Genomic DNA, 20,572 nt, shown 5'->3' on the forward strand with positions numbered 1-20,572 from the left:
TCAGCGTGGTGCCCCAGGAGCCACTTGGGAGGCTGCTGTAAGAGCTGACGAGGCCACCCGAGGGCAGGGTGGGGATGGGGGAAAAGCAAAGATTCAGGGGCGGGTGAGAGGTAAATCGGCAGGCCTCGGTGGTAGGACTGGAGATAGGTGGAAGCAAAGGCCGAGAAGAGTCAAGAGGACTTCTAGGTGTTCGGTGTGTGTAAAAGATGGATGTGATTTCTTCACTAAAATTCAGAGCAAGGAATGCAGGATGAGGCCCAGGTTTGAGGGAAGATGAGTATGAAGTACCTGGAGACGTCTGAGTTGAGACACCCAAGAGACCGCTGTTTCCCCAGATGTCTTGTTTGGGGATAGATCATAATGATGTATCCCCAGCACCTGGAGAGCACGTGCCACACAGCAGGGACCTAATAAGTATCTGTAGGATGGAGGGATGGAAGAATGGATGGAAGGAAGTATGGATGGATGGACAGATGGACAGACGGATGGATGGAAGGGTTAGGGTGGGTGGGTGGATGGATGGATGGATGGATGGATGGATGGATGGGAGGAAGCGAAGGTATGGATAGAAGGGTGGTTGGGTCGGTGGGTGGATGAATGGATGGATAGAATGCAGGAAGGCAGGCAGGAAGGAGGGAAGATAGGAAGAAAGATTAAAGCCATACACGTGTAAGGTATCCCTTAGGAAGATTATTTGTTCTTCAGTCTTGAAGAATAGCTAGAACTCTGCTCCATGTTTTGCCTGATTTCGTGTAAGCTCATGACCTACATGAAATTAACGAGGGAGAAGGGACAGAGCACAGGGCAGCACCTTAAAGAACTCCAGCATTTGGAAGCTTGTTGCTACTCCTTGCCAAATCACCCTCCAGAGAGCCTGCATCAATTTCATATTCTTGCAGCAATGGATAAGAATAGAGGAGTGATTTTCAACTCTGGTGCTTCAACATCCCCAGCAGGATGCTTCCAAAGTATCCAGAAGGTGGGGTAACATTCTTAAAAAGCAAAGGCAAAGCCAATTAATTTTTGTGCAGAAGCCTTCCCCTCATCATATAGCAGAGGGCGTTACTGTTCTTGTAATAATGGCAGAGTCATGAGCTTACTTGAAATGAGGTCAAACGTGGAGCAGAGTTCTGGTTGTTCTTCAAGACTGGCACTAAAACAAAGACCCCCATCTCCATCCTGGTAATAACAGAGCCAAACTACATGTGCACTGTCCCCTTCCCACTTCCAAGGCCATTTTAGTCATCTAGACTAGGTCCATAAAGCTAGCAATATATTACTGTTAAGAAATGTGGGTTGTTGCCAGGGGTAATGGCTCATGCCTGTGATCCCAGCAACTTGGGAGGCTGAGGCAGGAGGATCGTTTAAGGCCAGAAGTTCAAGACCAACCTGGGCAACAAAGTGAAACCCCTCATCTCCAAAAAATAAAAAAATAATAATAAATTAGCCAGACATGGTGGCACAGGCCTGTAGTCCCGGCTACTCATGAGGCTGAGCTGGGAGGATTCCTTGAGGCTAAGATTTCGAGGCTGCAGTGAGCTGTGATTGTCCCACTGCACTGCAGCCTGTGTGACAGAGTGAGATCATGTCTAAAAATAAATAAGCAAATGCGGATTGTAAAGTTAAGCTCTCAGGCCCAGTAATTCCGGAAAGGCTAAGAAAGGCTAATTTTAGGCAGCGTTCCTCAGACCACCGTTTTCTTCTCCTGACTTCATGGAGTCGTAAGATTTGAGCAACATGAAGCAGGTCTCTGCAGAATCCCTCCCTTGTTAACACACACGCTGGGTCTACAAGAGGGGATGAAGAAGGCAGTATTTCCAAACTCCTGGACTCCTTCTTGATGCCCTTACTGCCAACTAACCCCTTGGAATAATGTTCTGGAACCCTCACTGGGGAAATGGTGGTCTGCTGACTGCATATTCTGTGATGACAACTAGCTGGTTCTGAGAAGTCAAGAAAAAACGAACGGAGAATTACAGAAAGGTTCGTAAGTAGGACCCATCTTTCGTCCACTCAGGAGAAGAGGAAACGGATGGGAAAAGACATTTTCTCTTCCAATATAAGCAATATTGCACCGAGTGCCCAAAAGAGTGGGAAAAACGAGTGAGCCCGAGTATGCCCTATATTCTCTACCCTTGTACCTAATTTCTAACCCAGAGCTAGTCCAGGAGGAGGAGGGGAAGAGGGAGAGGAGGAGGGAGGATGGGGAGGAGGAGGAAGGATGGGGAGGAGGAGGGAAGAGGAGGAGGAAGGAGGGTGGTGATGATGGTGGTGATGGTGATTATGGGGGCGATGATAGTCGTTCCCTACTGAGCACTTATATTCTAGAGACTGTTCTCAGCATATTATATACATGATCTCATTTCATCCTCATAACAACTCTGTGAGTTAATAATTTGCCCATTATCCTCATTTTAGAAACGAGGAAACTGGCTTAAAGCTGGTTTTATGATTGCTCCACTAGGATAAGGTGATTCGAGGCACTTCACATTACAGAGGCTGACAGGGAGTCCCCAGTCTATTCACCGCCATCCCACACACTCCCAGGAGCCGCCTGCATTCGTAGCTCCTAAGAGAAGGGTAGAAAGCATGGGTTGTTTAGCTTCTCCTGGGACTTAGCCCTGAGTTAGGTGTTTCACATGCACTGTGTGCCTTTATCTTCCCACTAACCCAATGAGGCAGGTAAGATTACTGTCTTTATTTTATTTATCTTTTTTTTTTTTTTTTTTTTTTTTTTGAGATGGAGTTTCGCTCTCGTTACCCAGGCTGGAGTGCAATGGCGCGATCTCGGCTCACCGCAACCTCCGCCTCCTGGGTTCAGGCAATTCTCCTGCCTCAGCCTCCTGCGTAGCTGGGATTACAGGCACGCGCCACCATGCCCAGCTAATTTTTTGTATTTTTAGTAGGGACGGGGTTTCACCATGTTGACCAGGATGGTCTCGATCTCCTGACCTTGTGATCCACCCGACTCAGCCTTCCAAAGTGCTGGGATTACAGGCTTGAGCCACGGCGCTTGGCTTTTTTTTTTTTTTTTTTTTTTTTAAGACGGAGTCTCGCTCTGTCACCCAGGCTGGAGTGCAGTGGCACAATCTCGGCTCACTGCAACCTCCACCTCCCAGGTTCAAGCACTTCTCCTGCCTCAGCCTCCCAAGGAGCTGGGATTACAGGCATACACCACCATGCCTGGCTTTTTTTTTTGGGGGGGGGGGTGTTTTTAGTAGAGACAGGGTTTTGCCATATTGGCCAGGCTGCTCTCGAACTCTTGACCTTGTGATCCACCTGCCTCAGCCTCCCAAAGTGCTAGGATTACAGGCGTGAGCCACTGCACCCGATCTTTCTTTTCGAGTAAAAGTCTTGCTCTGTTGTCCAGGCTGGAGTACAGTGGTATGATTTCAGCTCATTAACACTTCCACCTTCCAGGCTCAAGTGATCCTCCCGCCTCAGCCTCCCAAGTAGCTGGGATTAACAGGCATGTGCCACCACATCACGTAACTTTTGTGTTTTCTGTAGAGACTGGGTTTCACCATGTTACCCAGGCTCAAATTCCTGGGCTCAAGCAATCCACTCAACTCCCAAAGTGCTGGGATTATAGGAGTGAGCCACTGCGCCCAGCCTTCATTTTAAAAGTAAAGAAACGGAGACACAGTAATGTTAAAAAGCTGTCCAAGGTCACACAGCTGGTGCATTAGGGCTAGGACTCAAACTGAGGTATTTGTGATCCTAACACCTGTGTTTTCCCCATGACCCTGACCTTTCACCTCCCCCACCACACACACACACACACACACACACACACACACACACACACACACACACACTTCCTTCGAAGATGCAGCAGGGTACCAGGCACATGCCCAATCCTAGAGGATGAGTACTGTCACCGGCTCAGACAGAGACAGAGCTAAGAATTCTCTTCCCCTAAGGTAAACTGTATGTGACTGCTGCCCTGAGCCATGACCACGGAAAGGCCCATCTGTATCACAGTAATGTTGGTCCCCAGCTGAGACTCTGGGGACCCACTGCCAAGGCTTGAATTTCAGCTGTGCCCCTACTAGCTGTGTGGGCAGTTATGTAACGTGGCTGTGTCTCCATTTACTTGCTCGTGAAATGGCCATCCAGTCTCCTAGGGTCATGTGAGGACTAAGTAACGGGATACACGCATGGCAGTGCTGGTCACACGCAGCTTGTAATTGCTGGTGGCTGCTGTCATTGTCAGCCTCAAATACTTGTTGACTTAATCTGAGCTAAACATGGGTAGCCATCAGCCAGGTAGCACATGGGCAGCACAGCCTGGTTTATTTGCACCCAGGTGACATCCTCTGGAACCCCTCCTCTGTCTCTATTTAGCAGCAACTGGGGTTTCCTTAGCCCCAAGCCCTCCACTGGGTTGAAGCCAAGAGCCGTTTGTAGAGGCCTCCTCCTTAGAGTCGTTGACAGTGAGCCTCGCGTCCCGGGTACCAAGTGCCCAAGTGGCAACTCAGTCGACGTCCCTCCAACCTCAAACCCCCTGCTCTTGACAACCAGGCTACCTGCCCCTTAGAACATCCTCCTAAGAGATAAAACATGCGTAACATGCCGGGTGTCATGGCTCGTGCTGTAATCCCAGCACTTTGGGAGGCCAAGGCAGGCAGATCACCTGAGGTAGGGTGTTCGAGACCAGCCTAACCAACATGGAGAACCCTTTATCCATATCTTTACCAAAAATGCAAAATTAGCCAGGTGTGGTGGCACGCGCCTGTAATCCCATCTACTTGGGAGGATGAGGCGGGACCCTTGAACCTGGGAGGGACAGATTGCAGAGAGCCAAGATTGTGCCATTTGCACTCCAGCCTGGGCAGCAAGAGTAAAACTCTGTCCCCCCACCCCACCCCACCCCTAAAAAAACCCACGAGTGACAAGCTAAGACCTAAGTCCTGAAGCAAATCCCCCCTGGGGAATCCAGGTGGGGTGAGCATCAGGGAAATGACTAGCGGTGTTGTTTAGTGATGTCATGTGCAGCCCACAAGGTGAGCCTCAGCAGGGTCCAGTGTGTGGGACGGGTGGAGGATTTGCTGTGTGGTTCCCCTAGGAGTATAAAAATGTTTCAGCTGCACCTTGAAAATCAGCTGAATCCTCCTGCCTGGTTTCCCAGGGTTCCTTCAATCACAGAAAGAAAGGACTTTTTACATTTTTCTCTGCAAGCTCAGTCGTTTGTATCTATTTCTGCAAGACTTTGTTACAAATAAGAGACTTTTCCTGCATGCCTGAGGAATCACTCAAATATCCAAGATACATTGTGTCTTTCAATGAAAAGAAAGCAAGTTGCAATGCAATATGCTCAATGGGCTTTTATTTTTCAAAAATGTCAGCATCTGACCGAAAGAACAACCTGGAGAAGAAGATTTCAAACTGTTAAGGGTATTATCCCAGGCCCGGTACAGTGGCTCATGCCTGTAATCCCAGCACTTTGGGAGGCCGAGGCAGGTGGATCACGAAGTCAAGAGATCGAGACCATCCTGGCCAACATGGTGAAACCCCGTCCCTACTAAAAATACAAAATTAGCTGGGCGTGGTGGCAGGCACCCATAGTCCCAACTATTCAGGAGGCTGAGGCAGGAGAATCGCTTGAACCCAGGAGGTGAGGCTGCAGTGAGCTGCGATCAGGCCACTGCACTCCCTCCTGGTGACAGGGCGAGATTCCATCTCAGAAATTTAAAAAAAAAAAAAAAAAAAAAAAAAAAAAAAAAAGAGTATTATCCCAGCGGGGTGGGATTGCACTGGACTGTGTCTTCCATTCAGTTGTTCACAGGTGTTCGTTCACTGAGGGCTGCTGCGTGCTGGCCACGATTCTTCGCAGCAGCAAACACTTCCCACATTGGGAAGGTTTGTAACATTTGGGTTTTTGTAACCAACCTATGTAACTTTTGTGTCTCTGAGCTGCCCAACACTTCCTTCTCTTTTTTGAAACCCTCTGCCCCTCAGCTCTCCAGGCCCTGGGCACCCTGCTTCTCTCCTGATCTTTCCCATTCATTCTCAGCAGCCCACTTCACCAACTCCTGTCCCTAACGAGGGTGTCTTCTTCTCTGCAGTCAGCCCTTGGTCCACCCCATCTCCTTTCTCATGAAGAAACTCTCCACTCCCATGCCTCCCCAGCCACTCCTGTGTGCGTTATCCACACGGATGCCTCTGCAGGCGGGGCTGCCAGGAATGTGGTGCAGGGGGTCCAGCCAAGGCAGCAGGGGGGATCCCTGGCCAGGAGCCATGGCCACAGGAGGAAAGGGGGCTCTTTCTCAGTTCGCCCAAGGACCCTGGATGGGCTGGGCTGGGCCAGCCTTGCCAATCAGCATGTCCGCCTCTCTGCTGACCATCTCTCCCTGGAGTCCTGCCAGTGCCTCCAATTCACCATGTCAGAAACAGCCCTGGTTGGCAGGGAGGGGGGCTCCTTCTCTCTCCCTGCCACACCCCACCCCCACCCCATACTGTCTGTCTCTGGTCTGATGGCGAGGCCACCATTCTACCCCTTAAAAAGGTTTTCTTTTCCTTTCTTCCCTCTCATTCCTGCTTCTCCCACCCTCAGTTAGGGGATTAGCACTCAATACCCCGACGTCCCTTAGTCTCTTAGCAGAATTCCCTGTCTGTCACTCAGAGGAGGGGAGCTTGTCACAGGGAACATCCAGGATCATCTGGTGACATTTTTAGTTGTCACAACCGGGGTGGGGTGATGGGGGGTGCCCCTGGCATCCAGCAGGTAGAGACCAGGGATGCTACTAACCATCCCTCAGTGCCTAAGACAGCCCCACAGCAAAGGCTCGACAGGATCAGCAGTGCAATACCAGCAATATGGCCTGACACAGCAGCAGTGCTGCAGCAAGCAAACCCTGCCAGCTCCAGCCTCTCCAGGGCGGCCCAGTTATTTTTCTGGGGAAAAAAAAAAAAAAAAAAAAAAAAGGCTCTTCATCAGGCCACTTCACTGTTCTGTCAGCTGCTGGAATAGGAGTGACTCAGACCCTGAGTCACACGGATTAGAGCCAAGTCCTGGCTCAGCCACTGGCCTGCTGTGTGGCATTGAGTTGGCCCGTGTCTCAGAACGCCACTGCCTCATCTATAAAATGGGGACCCACTGGGCACATTTCAATCATGTTTAAGTCACGTTTCCACCCTCAAGGCGATGGTTTCAGGCCTGTCACAGCTTGGCCTCGCCCTTCCACGCCTCCTCTACCATCTGCTCTTCCCTCTCCCGTCATCTACTCCAGCCCAAGTCAGCTCAGCCCTTACCCGGAAGAGGACTGCCTTTTCCCAGCCCCGCCCCATCTACCCCACATCCCCCCGCATGAAGCTATGGCTTCCTGTGACTGTTGTAACAAATGACCACAAGAGAGTGGCTTCAGGATTAATTTGGTCTCACTGAGTCAGCAGGGCTGGTTTCTTCCTGAAGCTCTAGGGCAGCATGCATTTCCTGGCCTTCCTCAGCCTCTAAAGCTTCATTCCTTGCATTCCTTGGCTCGTGGGCCCTTCCTCCGTCTTCAAAGCCAGTGATGTGGCATCTTCCAGTCTCTTTCTGCTTCCATCACGTCACCTTCCCCTCTGGCTGTGGTCAAGCCTCCCTCTGTCTCCTTCTTATGAGAAGCCATGTGATTACATTGGGCCACCCAGATCATCCAGAATAACACCCATCTCGAAATTCTGAACTTTATCATATTTGCCAAGTTCTTTTGCCCTGTACGGTCACACCCACAGGTTCCAGGGATTCAGACCTGGAATTGTAGGGGATGATCATTCAGCCCACGTGCCCCTATTCTGAAGCACCCTCCTCTGGCTCACTGAATTCTGCCCACCCTTCAACATCCACACCCAGTGGTTCTTCAACCAAGTGGCCTTACTTGCTTGCTCCAGATGAATGATCCCTCCCTCCTCTGAGACCCTCACCCTCCCATCTCCTTCAGCAGTCACTCACGTGCCACCTGGGGTCACTGCATGCTTCCAGCAAGCATTTACATCTGTCTGTCTGACTAAACTGGCAGCCCCTGGAGGTCTTGGCTTTAGACCATTCCCCTCACTCAGCACCATGCTTCGCACATAGTAGACAGTAAATAGGTGTTCTGTTGATAGGTTTTTATTTTCCACCTCCAAAAAGAAAGTTGGATGTGAGCTCAAGCAAGGCTTATCAGCTATTTTTTTATTTTTATTTTTATTTTTTTCGAGACTGCGTCTTGCTCTGCCGCCCACACTGGAGTACAGTGGCACGATCTGGGCTCACTGCAACCTCTGCCTCCCAGGTGCAAGCAATTCTCGTGTGTCAGCCTCCCAAGTAGCTTGGATTACAAGCATGCACCACCACACCCGGCTAATTTTTCTATTTTTAGTGGAGATGGGGTTTTATCATGTTGGCCAGGCTGGTCTTGAGCTCCTAACTTCAGGTGATCTGCCCATCTCAGCCTCCCAAAGTTCCAGGGTTACAGGCGTGAGCCACCATGCCCCGCCTAAGTCACCATGCCCGGCTGTTTATCCACTATCTTACGATCGCAGGCTGGATGGCAGTTCATGTTGCTTTGATGGGAGGGCAGTGTTGCCTGCATCCACCTGTCTGCACGCTTTGGAGCTGAATTGAATTGATACTTACATTCTTCCTGCGTCTCTTTTTTTCAAGGGTTCTCTTTGTATCTGATACATCTTCTGGAACATTATAAAAAACTTACAAGCCAGATGCAGGAACTTCAGGTAATTCTTTTAATTTCTTTTTTTCCAAAGTTTATTTTGGCCCCTGCTTGGCATTTATATAGCACTGTGCATTTGAAACCTGTTTTTTCTTTATCAGCTTGTCACTCCACACCCTCCAGTAGGTGAAATGATTTCTCTATTTGCACACAAAGAAGCACAGAAAAGGTTGGCTAAGATCTCCCAGGAGGGTAAGGGCGATGGCAGGGTCTGCCCTCGGTCCGGCCTCCTGGGCTAACCACACTGTGTGTTTTCTCTGTCAAAGGCTTAGAAGACTTATTGCCAGATCTTTTTTTCTGAGGCTCGTTCTATCGCCCAGGCTGGAGTGCAGTGGATCTTGGCTCACTGCAACCTCTGCCTCCCAGGTTCAACTGATTCTTCTGCCTCAGCCTCCCAAGTAGCTGAGATTCCAGGCACCTGCCTCCACACCTGGCTAATTTTTGCATTTTTGGTAGAGACAGGGTTTCACCATGGTGACCAGGCTGGTCTCAGACTCCTGACCTCAAGTGATCCGCCCACCTCGGCCTCCCAAAGTGCTGGGATTACAGGCGTGATTTTGAAAACTGTGTTTGTTAAATGCAGTGGACAAAGTACAGCTATCTATAGTACAAGCAGCAGAATTACCAAAAGAAAAGAAATATTCTAGAGGCAAATGAGCTTTAGGGATTATATCACTCTGACAGCTATTGCCATAATAGTGTTATGTAATAAGCACCCTCAAAACTTTGGTGGCATTCAGCAATTGCTATTTACTGATCACATGTCTGGGGTCAGCAGCAAGGTGGCTCTGCTGAGCTTGTCTGGGTGTTGGCTGGCCTTTGGTTGATCTAGGCTGGCCTCAGCTGGAGTGACTCAGCTCCATGCATCCCAGCAGGCAGGCTGGGCTGTACTCAGGAAACTGCAGAGCTACAAGAGAAAGCAGCCCAATCACATAGTGTTTTTCAATCTTCTGGTTGTGTTATGTCTGCTAACATCCCATTGGCCAGAGCAAGTCCCATGGCTGAGTTCAGTGTCTAGAGGCAAAATATAGGCAGGCACTGCAAGACACATAGCCACAGACACGGATAGAGTGGGGTGAAGAAGGGGCCACCATGCCTGTCAGCCACAGACGCTTGAGTCCAGGGATTGGAAATTTTTTCTATAAAGGGCCAGATAGTAAATAGTTTAGATTCTGCAGACCATATTCACCCCTCTTCCATTCTGCCATGGTAAAATGAAAGCAGCCATAGACAATATGTAAGTGCTGGGCACGATAAGCATGGCACTGTTCCAATAAAACTTTATTTACAGCTGGGTGTGGTGGCTCATGCCTGTAATCCCAGCACTTTGGGAGGCCAAGGCGGGTGGATCACCTGAGGTCAGGAGTTTGAGACCAGCCTAGCTAACATGGTCTCTACTAAAAATACAAAACACAAAAATACAAAATTAGCTGGGCATGGTAGTGGGCACCTGTAATCCCAGCTGCTCAGGAGGCTAAGCCAAGAGAATCGCTTGAATTCGTGAGGTGTAGGTTTCAGGGAGCTGAGATCAAGCCCCTGCACTCCAGCCTGGGTGACAGAAAACAAAACAAAACAAAAAACTTTATTTACAAAAGTAGGCAGTAGGCCTAATTTGACCTGTGGACTATAGTTTGTCAACCCCTGACCTAATCCCTTCTCCTCATTTTTCAGATAAGGACAATTTCAGTGTCACACAGCTAATAGGTGAAGAATCAAGACAATATTCAAGCCTCCTGGCTCCTATGTGACTGCTTTTTTTCTCACACCCACCTACCACTTACTGAACACCTACTGTGTGCTCAGCAGTGTGCCAAAAGCTTTCCATCATTATCTCATTTAATCCTCACAACTCTAAAAGATCGATACTGTTATTAACTTCATTGTCTAAATAAGGAAGCATCTAGAAACAACTAGAGCTGGGATTCTTTCTAGATTAGAGCTGGGATTCTTTTTAGATACAGAGTCTAAATTCTTAACCACTGCATGCCGCCTTGTTCTGTGATTTTAAGAAACTTTTGGGGAACCCATTGTACCCCAAAAGGTAAACAATTGGTAAACAGATGTGGAAAGATTCTTTAGTTAGGCCTGTCCCCCATCAGCTGTTTGCTTTTCTCTCATTTTAGAGCAAGTTCAGGTCTCAGGAAACTCAGCAGTCTTTACTGCAAGAAACGCTGCGGGAGCATCTGGCAGAGAAGGAGAAGCTGAACAAGGAGATGCTAGAGCAAGAGGAGAAGCTGAACGCCCACATCAGGCAACTGATGGAAGATAAGGAGGTAAGGCAGTCCCTGCCATTTGCTTTACTACTGGAAACTGATAAAATGGTCTTTTCTATGGGAAGTTGAGGGTGTGTGCTTAGACAGAGAAATCTCAGCTATTCTGTTTGGTGCTGTGGAACTAAATTAATCAAACAGAGTGAATAATTGGGAAGGATTTAACCTGAAGTTTGAATTCTAAAATGCACAGCAAAATCAACTTGAAAAGGCAGCATGATTGAAATTTCAGGAAACCATGCCTTGTTTGTATATGTATTGCAGCCGGCTTTATAAAACTGAGTCATCGCTGCGGGTCCTGGTTTGTAGCTGACAGACTGTTTCTAAATGTGCACAAGATCAACTTCAGATGACAAATTTGAGTCTTTTGCTTTCTCTTTATGCATGTCAGGGGAAACAAATGGCCAAAATTGCTACTGACTTTTCTAGAAACCAGGCCAGTTTGAAGACAGCAGCGACTCTCAAACCCGAGGTGCCCAGGAATTGTCTGGGGATCTGGTTAAGGTGCAGATTCTGTCTCAGCAGGCCCGGGTCGCAGCCGGAGACACTACATTTCCAACAAGCTCCCAGATGGTGCTGATGCCACCAGTCTGCAGATCCACATTTTCTTAGGGCGAAGTCTTAGAGGAAGGTTTTCTTGAAGTTTCCTGATAAGAACCACCCGGATGCTTTGCTAAAAATAACAAATCTTGTTCCCCACCCCCAGACCCATTAAATCAGAACATCTGGAGAGGGCCAGGAACTGCGTTTAATGAGCTGATTCTCATCACTGTCCTAGAGTTACCCCCTTTTTTTTCCCTTAAGCTGGAGTCTTGCTCTGTTGCCCAGGCTGGAGCACATTGGTGTGATCACAGTTCACTGCAACCTCAAACTCCCAGGCTGCAGTGGTCCTCCCACTTCAGCCTCCCAAGTAGCTGAGACCTCAGGCATATGGCACTACACCCAACTAATTATTATTATTATTATTATTATTATTATTATTATTATTATTTGGTAGAGGTGGGATCTTGCTACATTGCCCAAGCTGATCTTGAACTCCTGGGCTCAAGTGATCCTCTCACTTCAGCCTCTCAAGTAGCTGGAACCATAGACACATACCAAACACCATGCCCAGCTAATATTCTTATTTTTTGTAGAAATGGGGTCTTTCTCTCTCTCTGTTCCCCAGGCTGAGCTAATATTTTTATTTTTTTTAGAAGTGGGGTCTCTCACTCTCTGTGTTGCCCAGGCTCGTCTCCAACTCCTGGCATCAAGTGATCCTCCCACCTCAGCCTCCAAACGTTCTTACAGGCATGAGCCACCGTACCCGAGGGCTGGCCCTTTTTGTTTGCTTGCTCACTTGTTTGTTTTTTGAGACAGATTCTCACCCTGTCACCCAGGCTGGAGTGCAATGGCATGATCTCAGCTCACTGCAACCTCCACCTCCTGGGTTCAAGTGATTCTCCTGCCTCAGGCCTCCCAAGTAGCTGGGACTACAGGGGTGCGCCACCACGCCCAGCTAATTTTTGTATTTTTTAGTAGAGACAGGGTTTCACCGTGTTGGCCAGAATAGTCTCTATCTCTTGACCTTGTGATCCACCTGCCTCAGTCTCCCAAATGCTGGGATTACAGGCATGAGACACTGTGCCTAGCCAGGTTGGCCCTTTTTGATATTCAGGGACCCCTCCCATGAATTTTACTGTCTTTATGACTTTTGTCATTTAGGAGATTTAAAAAATACTAATTTAAAAAATACTAATGCTTTGCCCCTCTCCCCTCACTCTGCAGGTTTTGATCTAAGTGGGGTGGGGGTGTGGTCCCCGCTCAGGACTCCTGGGTGATCTCAAAGTGCAGCTAGGGTTGTGAGCCACTGTTGTGGGTGGGCATGAAACAGCATGTGCGTGGTGCCCCCACCCCCGCAGCTCCCTCAAGACAGCGGCCCCAGATCCACCGGACCCTGACTCTTCCAAGACATCTCCTTCCTTCCCCAGAGAAGGACTGGACCTGCCACCTTCCCCATCTTTCCCCAGCTCCTTCTCTGTCACACACACCTGCCTTCCAGACCTCTGTTGCTTTCACCTCCATCCTCACGTATGTCCAGTTACCCCAAGACATCGGCCTCCTCCTCTTCCCTCCTCTCTTTGCCTCTTTCTCTGCTTTTCTGCATTCGTAAAGTAAGAGATTAAAAAGGAAGAGCCATCCGACCAAATCATGTACACTCCGCATAAGGTAATATTAATGATAGCTATAAATCAAGGCCGGCACATTTTGAAGAGCATTTAGACATGGGAAAAGGCAGCACCATTCATTCCATAGAGAAGAAAATAAAACCAGAAAGTACCTAGAAATCTTCAAAACCTTCACAAAACTCTCTGCCGACTTCCTCCCCCCTCTCTGATTACCTTCTTTCGACGTCGGCATTCCAAAGGCCTTATTTCTTATTTCTCTTTTTAATTTTGGATTGACTTGTTCCATTGTCAGGGTCTGGTATTTCAGCAGCCCCATGTTAAACACTGCATTGTATGGCTGCTTGGGCTTCCTAGACACCCACAGCGACACAACCGTGGCAGTGTTTTAAGAGCTGGCGTCAGATCAGCCCCTCTTTCAAACCTGCAAACCTCGGTGCACCCCACCCTCCTTGCAGAGGGAGGAATTGACATCAGGCACCTGCCAGACAGACTGTGACACTCGAAGGTCACCCTTCCGCCGACACTCAGATTGATGGACTTGACCCTGGGGACTCCTAGGAAAGTTATCTCTTAGACTTCAGTGCCAAGTGTCCTGACGTTGATTGAACCTTCCTCAGACCTTCTGAGTCCTATCACCCACCCTTTCTGAAAATACATGTGTCCAGCCTCGTTAAGCAGGCTCCCTCTCATGAATCTTGACTTGGCTGAGGACTTTGTTTCAATGGAAAAGACAAAAGAAAACAGAACATTTTTAGATTCCTTTATCAATCTAGCATTCTTGTTACCAATTGTTGACTGCAATCACTTGATTTGTGCACACACCAATCAGGGATTGGCGAAATGGTCCCATAAAGAGCCCAATAGTAAATATTTTCAGTTTTGTAGGTCAGGTGCTCAATGCTCTTCTACAAAAGCAGCCATAGACAATACACAGTCAGCACAGTGTTCCAATAAAACTTTATTTGCAAAAACAGACAAACCAGATTTGGTCTCTAAGCCATAGTTTGCTAACCTCTGGGTTAGAACCCAGGCTGCAGAATCAAATGGGTCAGTGAGAATCCCTTGCTCACATGATTTACTAGGAAATTGGGTGGATTCCTTAATTTAAGCCTGTTTCCTCCTCCTCTTCAGGGTGGAAAGCATGGCTTATCACTGGGCCAAGCATTTCATGTTCATCAAACCATCCACCCCCTCATATCAACCCAGCACAGGAAAACGATTACTGTCTCCATTGTACAAGCAGAGAAACTGAGGCTCTGATAGCTTCACTTACCCAGTGCCTTACAGCTATAAAGGATCAACCTGGGGCTCTACCCTGGCTCTCCCGACTCCAGAGCACATGCTCTGAGCTCCTAGGCTGCCCACAGCCTCCCCAGGAGCGTGCGGTGAGGAGTGGAGAGGTCGGCCATGCAGTGCCTGGCAGCGTCCAAATTCCTGCCGTGGTAAACTTGTCAATTCAACAATGGTCATTGGTTTCCAGGCTTTGGAGGAAAGCATTACTCGAGAGAGAAACAGAGCGAAAGAGGCTTTAGAGAAAGAACAGAAGAGAAGGCAAGAGCAGGAGGACCTCCTGGCCCAGCAGAAGAAGGTACACATGTCAGGGAGACAGGGTCAGCTTCAGCCCAAAGCAAGGCTCTGCAGCTAGGAAGGGTGGATCTGGGGCTCTGCTCTGAGCTCCCGGGCGGTGTGGCCCACAGTCCTCCCAGGGAGGTGCAGTCAGGAGGGAAGAGGTTACCTATTCAGTGCCTGGCAGAGCCCAGATTCCTGCCATGGTAACCATGTCTGTTAAACAATGATCAGGCTTTGGCGGAAAGCATTACCCAGGAGAAGAACAGAGTGAAGGAAGCATTAGAGGAAGAACAGACAAGAGTCCAAGAGCTGGAGAACCGCTTGGCCCGCCAGAAGGAGGTACGCTTGGGGAGATAGAGTCAGCTCGAACCCCAGTTGGCTTGAGAGCCATGTGGAAGTAAGTTGAGAGCCGCCGACGATGGGGGTGAGAGCATGGTGGAGGCTTCCTGTGTAATTCGCGTTTGGGTGGGCTCAGCTACTTTGGAAAGCGTGGGAGACTCAGGGAGAGAACCCTGGAGTTGTAGCCTTGACAACCAATTGGGAAAAAATTGTAAACAGTGTGAAACACCATCAGAGAGAGAGAGAGCTTGGGAGACGAGTTGGGAATGGTGACATGGGCATCTTCTGTGTTCCGAAGCACAGAAACGGGACAATGACAGAGTCATGGGACCTCAGGGCTGCACGGACCCTCCACCAGCATCCTAAAAGCCTCCAGCCTTCAGCACCACCCCTGAGGAATGTTCTCCAGCCCAGGGCAGTCCGTCCCAGCATGGATGCCTCAGGCTGGCAGAAAGTTTTCCCTTTAGGTTGAGTTGTGTCAAACTCTTACACCTCGGAAGAGTATCAGTCCTTCAGCCTCCCCTGTGCTCCCACAAGACACGCCCACTTCCTCTTCCACACGATGACTCAGATGTGTGAAAACAGAGGCGCTGGCACCCTGGCACCCTGGCACCCTGCGTCTGCTCCTCCCCAGGCCTAAGCCCCCTGGTCCCTCAGGCCCCTCACAGGACTGCAGCCTGGCGCTGGCCCCCTCTTATGGCCTGTGCTGCTCTCCAGAAGTCACAGACTGGTAGCTTGTGGCTAAAAAGGGCCTGTGGGTGGTATGTTTGGCTCTGGAATGTTTACTTTGAACTCATAAAATCTACTTAAAAGTTCAGATTTCATCTGGGCACAGTGGCTCACTCTCTGTAATCCCCGCACTTTGGGAGGCCAAGGCGGGCAGATCACCTGAGGTCGGGAGTTCGAGACCAGCCTGGCCAACATGGCAAAACCCTGCCTCTAAAAATACAAAGATTAGACAGGCGTGGTAGTGTACACCTGTAATCCCAGCTACTCAGGAGGCTGAGGCAGGAGAATCGCTTGAACCCGGGAGGTGGAGGTTGCAGTGAGCTGAGATCACGCCACTGCATTCCAGCCTAGGAGACAGAGTGAGACCCCATCCCAAAAAAAAAAGTTCAGATTGCCATCCTCTTCTGAAAAGTCAGAAAATCTAGCCCTTTTTTCTACCTAGCAAAAAGGGACAAGAAGCCTTACCAGGTAGCATCAGTTTGCCTCCCTATTGCACTAAACACAGCCCACGTCACTTTTGCTGTCAGTATGGGCTTCATAGGCATTTGAGTTTGCCACCCATCACCCACTCTCTTCCTAAAGGGTGGTGGCCAGAACCACCATTCTCCAGCCGTGGTAGCCTAGGGTAGAACTCTTCCCCTTCCTCACTGAAGATGTTCTACTTCTGTTAATACATCTAAACCAGCTTTTGGGAAAGCTCTGATACATTTGTAGATTCATGTTTAGCTTGTGGTCACCCTCAGATCCCTGATCCTTTTTCACGTGTGCTTTTATGAATTCCTTAATCCTGACCCAGCACAGAGGAATGCAGGCCTTGCAGCCAGATGAGACGCGAGTTCGAATCCGAGCTGGTCTGAACTTCCTGATTGCGGCAGATCTGCCGCTACCTCCCTTCTCGAAGGGGTGGCTGTGGCCTCAGATTTGGCCTCCAGAATTATTGCTGAGTAAATGGCAGCTGCTACTACTGTCCCTCCTGCCACCTGTGCCCCTTCTTCTGTTTGAGCGTTTGTTTTCCAGCAACCCTCACTCCTCAAGTATAATCCTTGCCCACCCACTACTGCAGGAGAAACAAAAAGACCTCTGGGCAAAGCCTGTGCCATTTGACCCGACCCACAGCAGGGAAAGGTTCTCCCTCGGAGTCTGACACAGCTGTGCCCGGCAGCCCTCGTGCACAGCGTCACTGACGTTTGCTCCCAAGTTATTTCTCCAGGGATGGGGATGAGGAGGAGGGTCTCCAAGGAGTCACTTGAGTTAAATACCTCAAGGGGCCAACAGCAAAGGCCTGGGGAAGATCCTTGAATTTAGAGACTTTGAGGTCCTGGGGCTCAGGAGAAAAATGTAAGCTTCATTGCAGAGGGACTCTGTGGTTGGGTCACCCCTGGTCTGTTAAAATGTCAGCCTACTTCTGTCAGACCCTCTCTGTGGCTTCCTATTGGGGGAACTTGAGAGAGCAGCCCCAGCCACAGGCTCCATTCAACTGCCATTGGCTATTTGATTTTCTTTTTATCTGTCACCCGGGCTGGAGTACAGTGGCACGATCTCACTCACTGCAACCTCTGCCTCCCGGGTTCAAGTGATTCTCCTGCCTCAGCCTCCCGAGTAGCTGGGACTACAGGTGCACGTCACTGTGCCTGGCTAATCTTTTGTATTTCTAGTAGAGACAGAGTTTCACCATGTTGGACAGGCTGGTCTTGAACTCCTGACCTCAAGTGATCTGCCTCCCTTGGCCTCCCAAAGTACTGGGATTACAGGCGTGAGCCACCGCACCCGGCCTGATATTGTTTTCATTGCATCTTCCGCCACGTTATCAGGGTTTTTAAGGATGACAGAATCACTAGGTCATAATCTGGGTCTTGAGGTCATGTTCAAAGTTAATTCCCATTACCTGTTGTGAACTTGGGAGCACAGCAACTGAGCAGGTAGGGCCTGGGTGAGCCAGGCAAGGCCTCTCTTCCAGGTAGCACCTGTCCCGTCTGCAGAGGAAGGGCTGGCGAGTATAGACGCAGAGTCAGACACAGCAGAGCCAACTCTAATTCCCTAGGAAGTGCCTCAAAGTCTCTTTCACCATTCACAGGAAATGTCCTACCCTGAAACCCACTTTAAAGGATCCAAATAAACATGAAATTCTTCAGATGCCACTTTTCTTCTGCTTGTTTAAGGCTAGTGTTGGGACAGCAGAGTGTTGGAGTTTTCTATTTTTCACTGCAAAGTGTGTAATACCTCAGCCGTACTCTGGCTTAAAGACTGCTTGCGGGCTTTTCTGGGGCCCTAACCCGTGGTTATCATGGATATCACATTCCAAGTTCTAAACGCCTGACAGTCAGCCTGGTGACAGCCACTGGAAAATCGAGGTGGCCTTTCTTGTGGTGACTGGAAGCAGGCTGGCAATGTATTTCCTTTGGTGATCGCATTAAGCTGTTTAGTTGAATAGCTTAGCAGCAAGTAACTTCCTAGACAAACTTCTTGATTAGGGCCACACTTTCTTCCCTACACCCTACCAGAACATTGCTTATCCCTTCTAGAAACTGGCATATTGTGGCTCATTAATTGGGCATACTGCCCTTTTAATCTGCTGAAGAGATTCATTTCTGGTTCAAGCGATTCTCCTGCCTCAGCCTCCCGAGTAGCTGGGACTACAAGTGCGCACCACCACGCCCAGCTAATTTTTAGATTTTTAGTAGAGATGGGCTTTCACCATGTTGGCCAGGCTGGTCTCAATTTCTTGACCTCATGATCCACCCACCTCAGCCTCTGAAAGTGCTAGGATTACAAACATGAGCCACCGTGCATAGCCAAAAATTCCATTATTAACGAGACTCTTCTTTTGATCAGAAAGGCTATTTGGCCCCGTGATGGGAGCTGCCCCACTGCTCTCCCGTTCCCTGTCGAGAGCTCTGTATTCCGGCTCTGTGCTTTCCTCTGTGCAGGCTTCAGATCCTGCCCTCACCGCTGACAAAGGGTGTGGCTTTGAGCCCACTCTGCCTTCCTGTTCCTCAGTTTCCTCATGTGGAAAAGGGGTCACTCTCAGCACTTCTCCGACAGAGCTGCTGTGACACTGAAGGGCTGGCCAGGGGCCTGGGTGTATCTAATAGCTGCCCGGACACTCTGGCTGTTATTGTTACTATTAATATCTTATTAGTAGCAATCTCCCCCCTGAAATGTGCAGGCCACCAAGAGGACTGGTCCTTGACTTGCAGGTTTTAGAGAGCAGCATAGCCCATGAAAAAAGGAGAGCAAAGGAAGCCTTGGAGTCGGAAAAGAGAAAAGTTCAGGATCTGGAGAACCACTTAACCCAGCAGAAGGAGGTATGAGCAGCAGCAGGAAAGACCGCTCTGGAAGGAGCAGCAAAGCCAGGTGCCCTGGGAGAGTACGGTCGGAAATGGGGCAGACAGAGCCACACCTCCCTTTGGAGTGGCCAAGGTCTGCCACTGACTGGCCGTGTGACCTCGGGCAGATCGCCGTATTCCCACCCCTGTTTCCTCATCTGTAAAATGGGAATGCTAACAGTCCCTGGCTCAGTGGGTTAAATGAATGCTATCAGGTATAAAGTACATAGGAGCACACCCTGCAGCCTAGAGGGCCCTCGGGAAGCTTTTTCTGCTCTTAGGCTCAGCTACCTAGGAAAGAGGGATCGTCCTCAGGAGAGAGCCGTGGGTTTCAGCCAGGGTCAGTGACTTAGCCAGCATCGTCCTCACCACACCCGGCAGGACCACGGGAGAAAGCACTGCTCCTGGCCCGGCCTCCTGGCATCCTGGACTCTGAGGCAGGCCCTCCCAGGACTGGCTGAGGAGTGAAACACACAAACACAAGGAGAGATGGGGCAGGTAGGTGCACACTAAGTGCACGTGGTTGTCACACCAAATAAGCCCCAGGAATCAGTGCCTTCTGGAATGGACAAGATGGGCATGCCAGGACAGAAAGATGCTGGGGAGGCCAGGAGGGGTTAGAGCTGGAGACATCCACACCCACCCAACCCAACGCCACCAGCCTAGGGACCTGGCCTACCCAGACACACCTGCCCAGAGCAGCATGAAAAGCCTTCAGGTCAGCCCAGGTGCCTCGGTCACAGCCCGGAATTAAAAGCCGGGGGTGGGAGGGGTGGTCAGGAGGAGGTCACTCAGGGACCCACGATGGCATCTCCATGAGCTGGGCTTTGGGAATAGAGGTGGCACAGACACACACATGCCGGCCCCCACAGAACTTCTAGAAACAGAACTGATGGCTCTGATGGTTCAATTCAGTTTCATTCATCTGCCCATAAATATTCATTTATCCACCCACCAATTTCAGTTTCATTCATCCACCATGTGCCAGGCCCGGTTCTGGGTGCCATGGACACCGTAGTGAGCAAGACAGACCAGGGCCAGGCTGCCCTGATCTTCCATCCTAGCGCTGGGGAGACAGACATCCCGCAGAAGCAGGGGCCGCACCAGGGCCACAAAACCAAAGCTGAGGAGCAGGCTGGAGAGAGTGCCCGCGGGCGGGACCACTCAGGAAGTGACATTCCAGTGAGAACTGGAAGGGAAAAGGAGCCTGGGGCAGAGAGGACCACTGGATAAAGTGACACAGGTGTGACGGTCAGGACCGAGCTCGCCAGGAGGCAGACAGGGGAGACTGGGTGAGGAATGAAACCAAAGCTGGCCCAAGATGGGAGGCGCCAGGGCACAGGGGAGGGAAACAGGTGGGAGAGGCGGGGAAGGAGCCGCAGACGGTGCGGAGCTAAAGGGTCCATCCCGGACTCAATTCTCAGCTCTGCCCTAACAGACTGTGTGACCCTGGGCAAGCCCCTTGCCCTCTCTGTGCC

At 49.9% G+C, this 20,572-nt stretch overlaps 1 protein-coding gene across 8 annotated transcripts in view; it reads left to right on the forward strand.

Annotated features, from left to right (window-relative positions):
- Nucleotides 1-20,572, forward strand: part of FHAD1 (forkhead associated phosphopeptide binding domain 1) — a 156,541-nt gene that overhangs the window by 86,090 nt on the left and 49,879 nt on the right. For 5 of the 8 annotated variants that reach the window (XM_074380102.1, XM_039474472.2, XM_074380103.1 and 2 more), the window contains 5 exons: nt 8,627-8,697; nt 10,817-10,966; nt 14,612-14,719; nt 14,932-15,039; nt 18,966-19,073. In XM_074380102.1, coding sequence (XP_074236203.1) covers nt 8,627-8,697; nt 10,817-10,966; nt 14,612-14,719; nt 14,932-15,039; nt 18,966-19,073 — 545 coding nt within the window. The remainder of the gene's footprint in view (nt 1-8,626; nt 8,698-10,816; nt 10,967-14,611; nt 14,720-14,931; nt 15,040-18,965; nt 19,074-20,572) is intronic. The other 3 variants (XM_074380104.1, XM_074380105.1, XM_074380107.1) reach the window with 3 other exon arrangements.

The sequence above is a fragment of the Saimiri boliviensis genome, chromosome 11 (assembly GCF_048565385.1).
Source record: "Saimiri boliviensis isolate mSaiBol1 chromosome 11, mSaiBol1.pri, whole genome shotgun sequence".
Lineage (NCBI taxonomy): Eukaryota > Metazoa > Chordata > Mammalia > Primates > Cebidae > Saimiri > Saimiri boliviensis.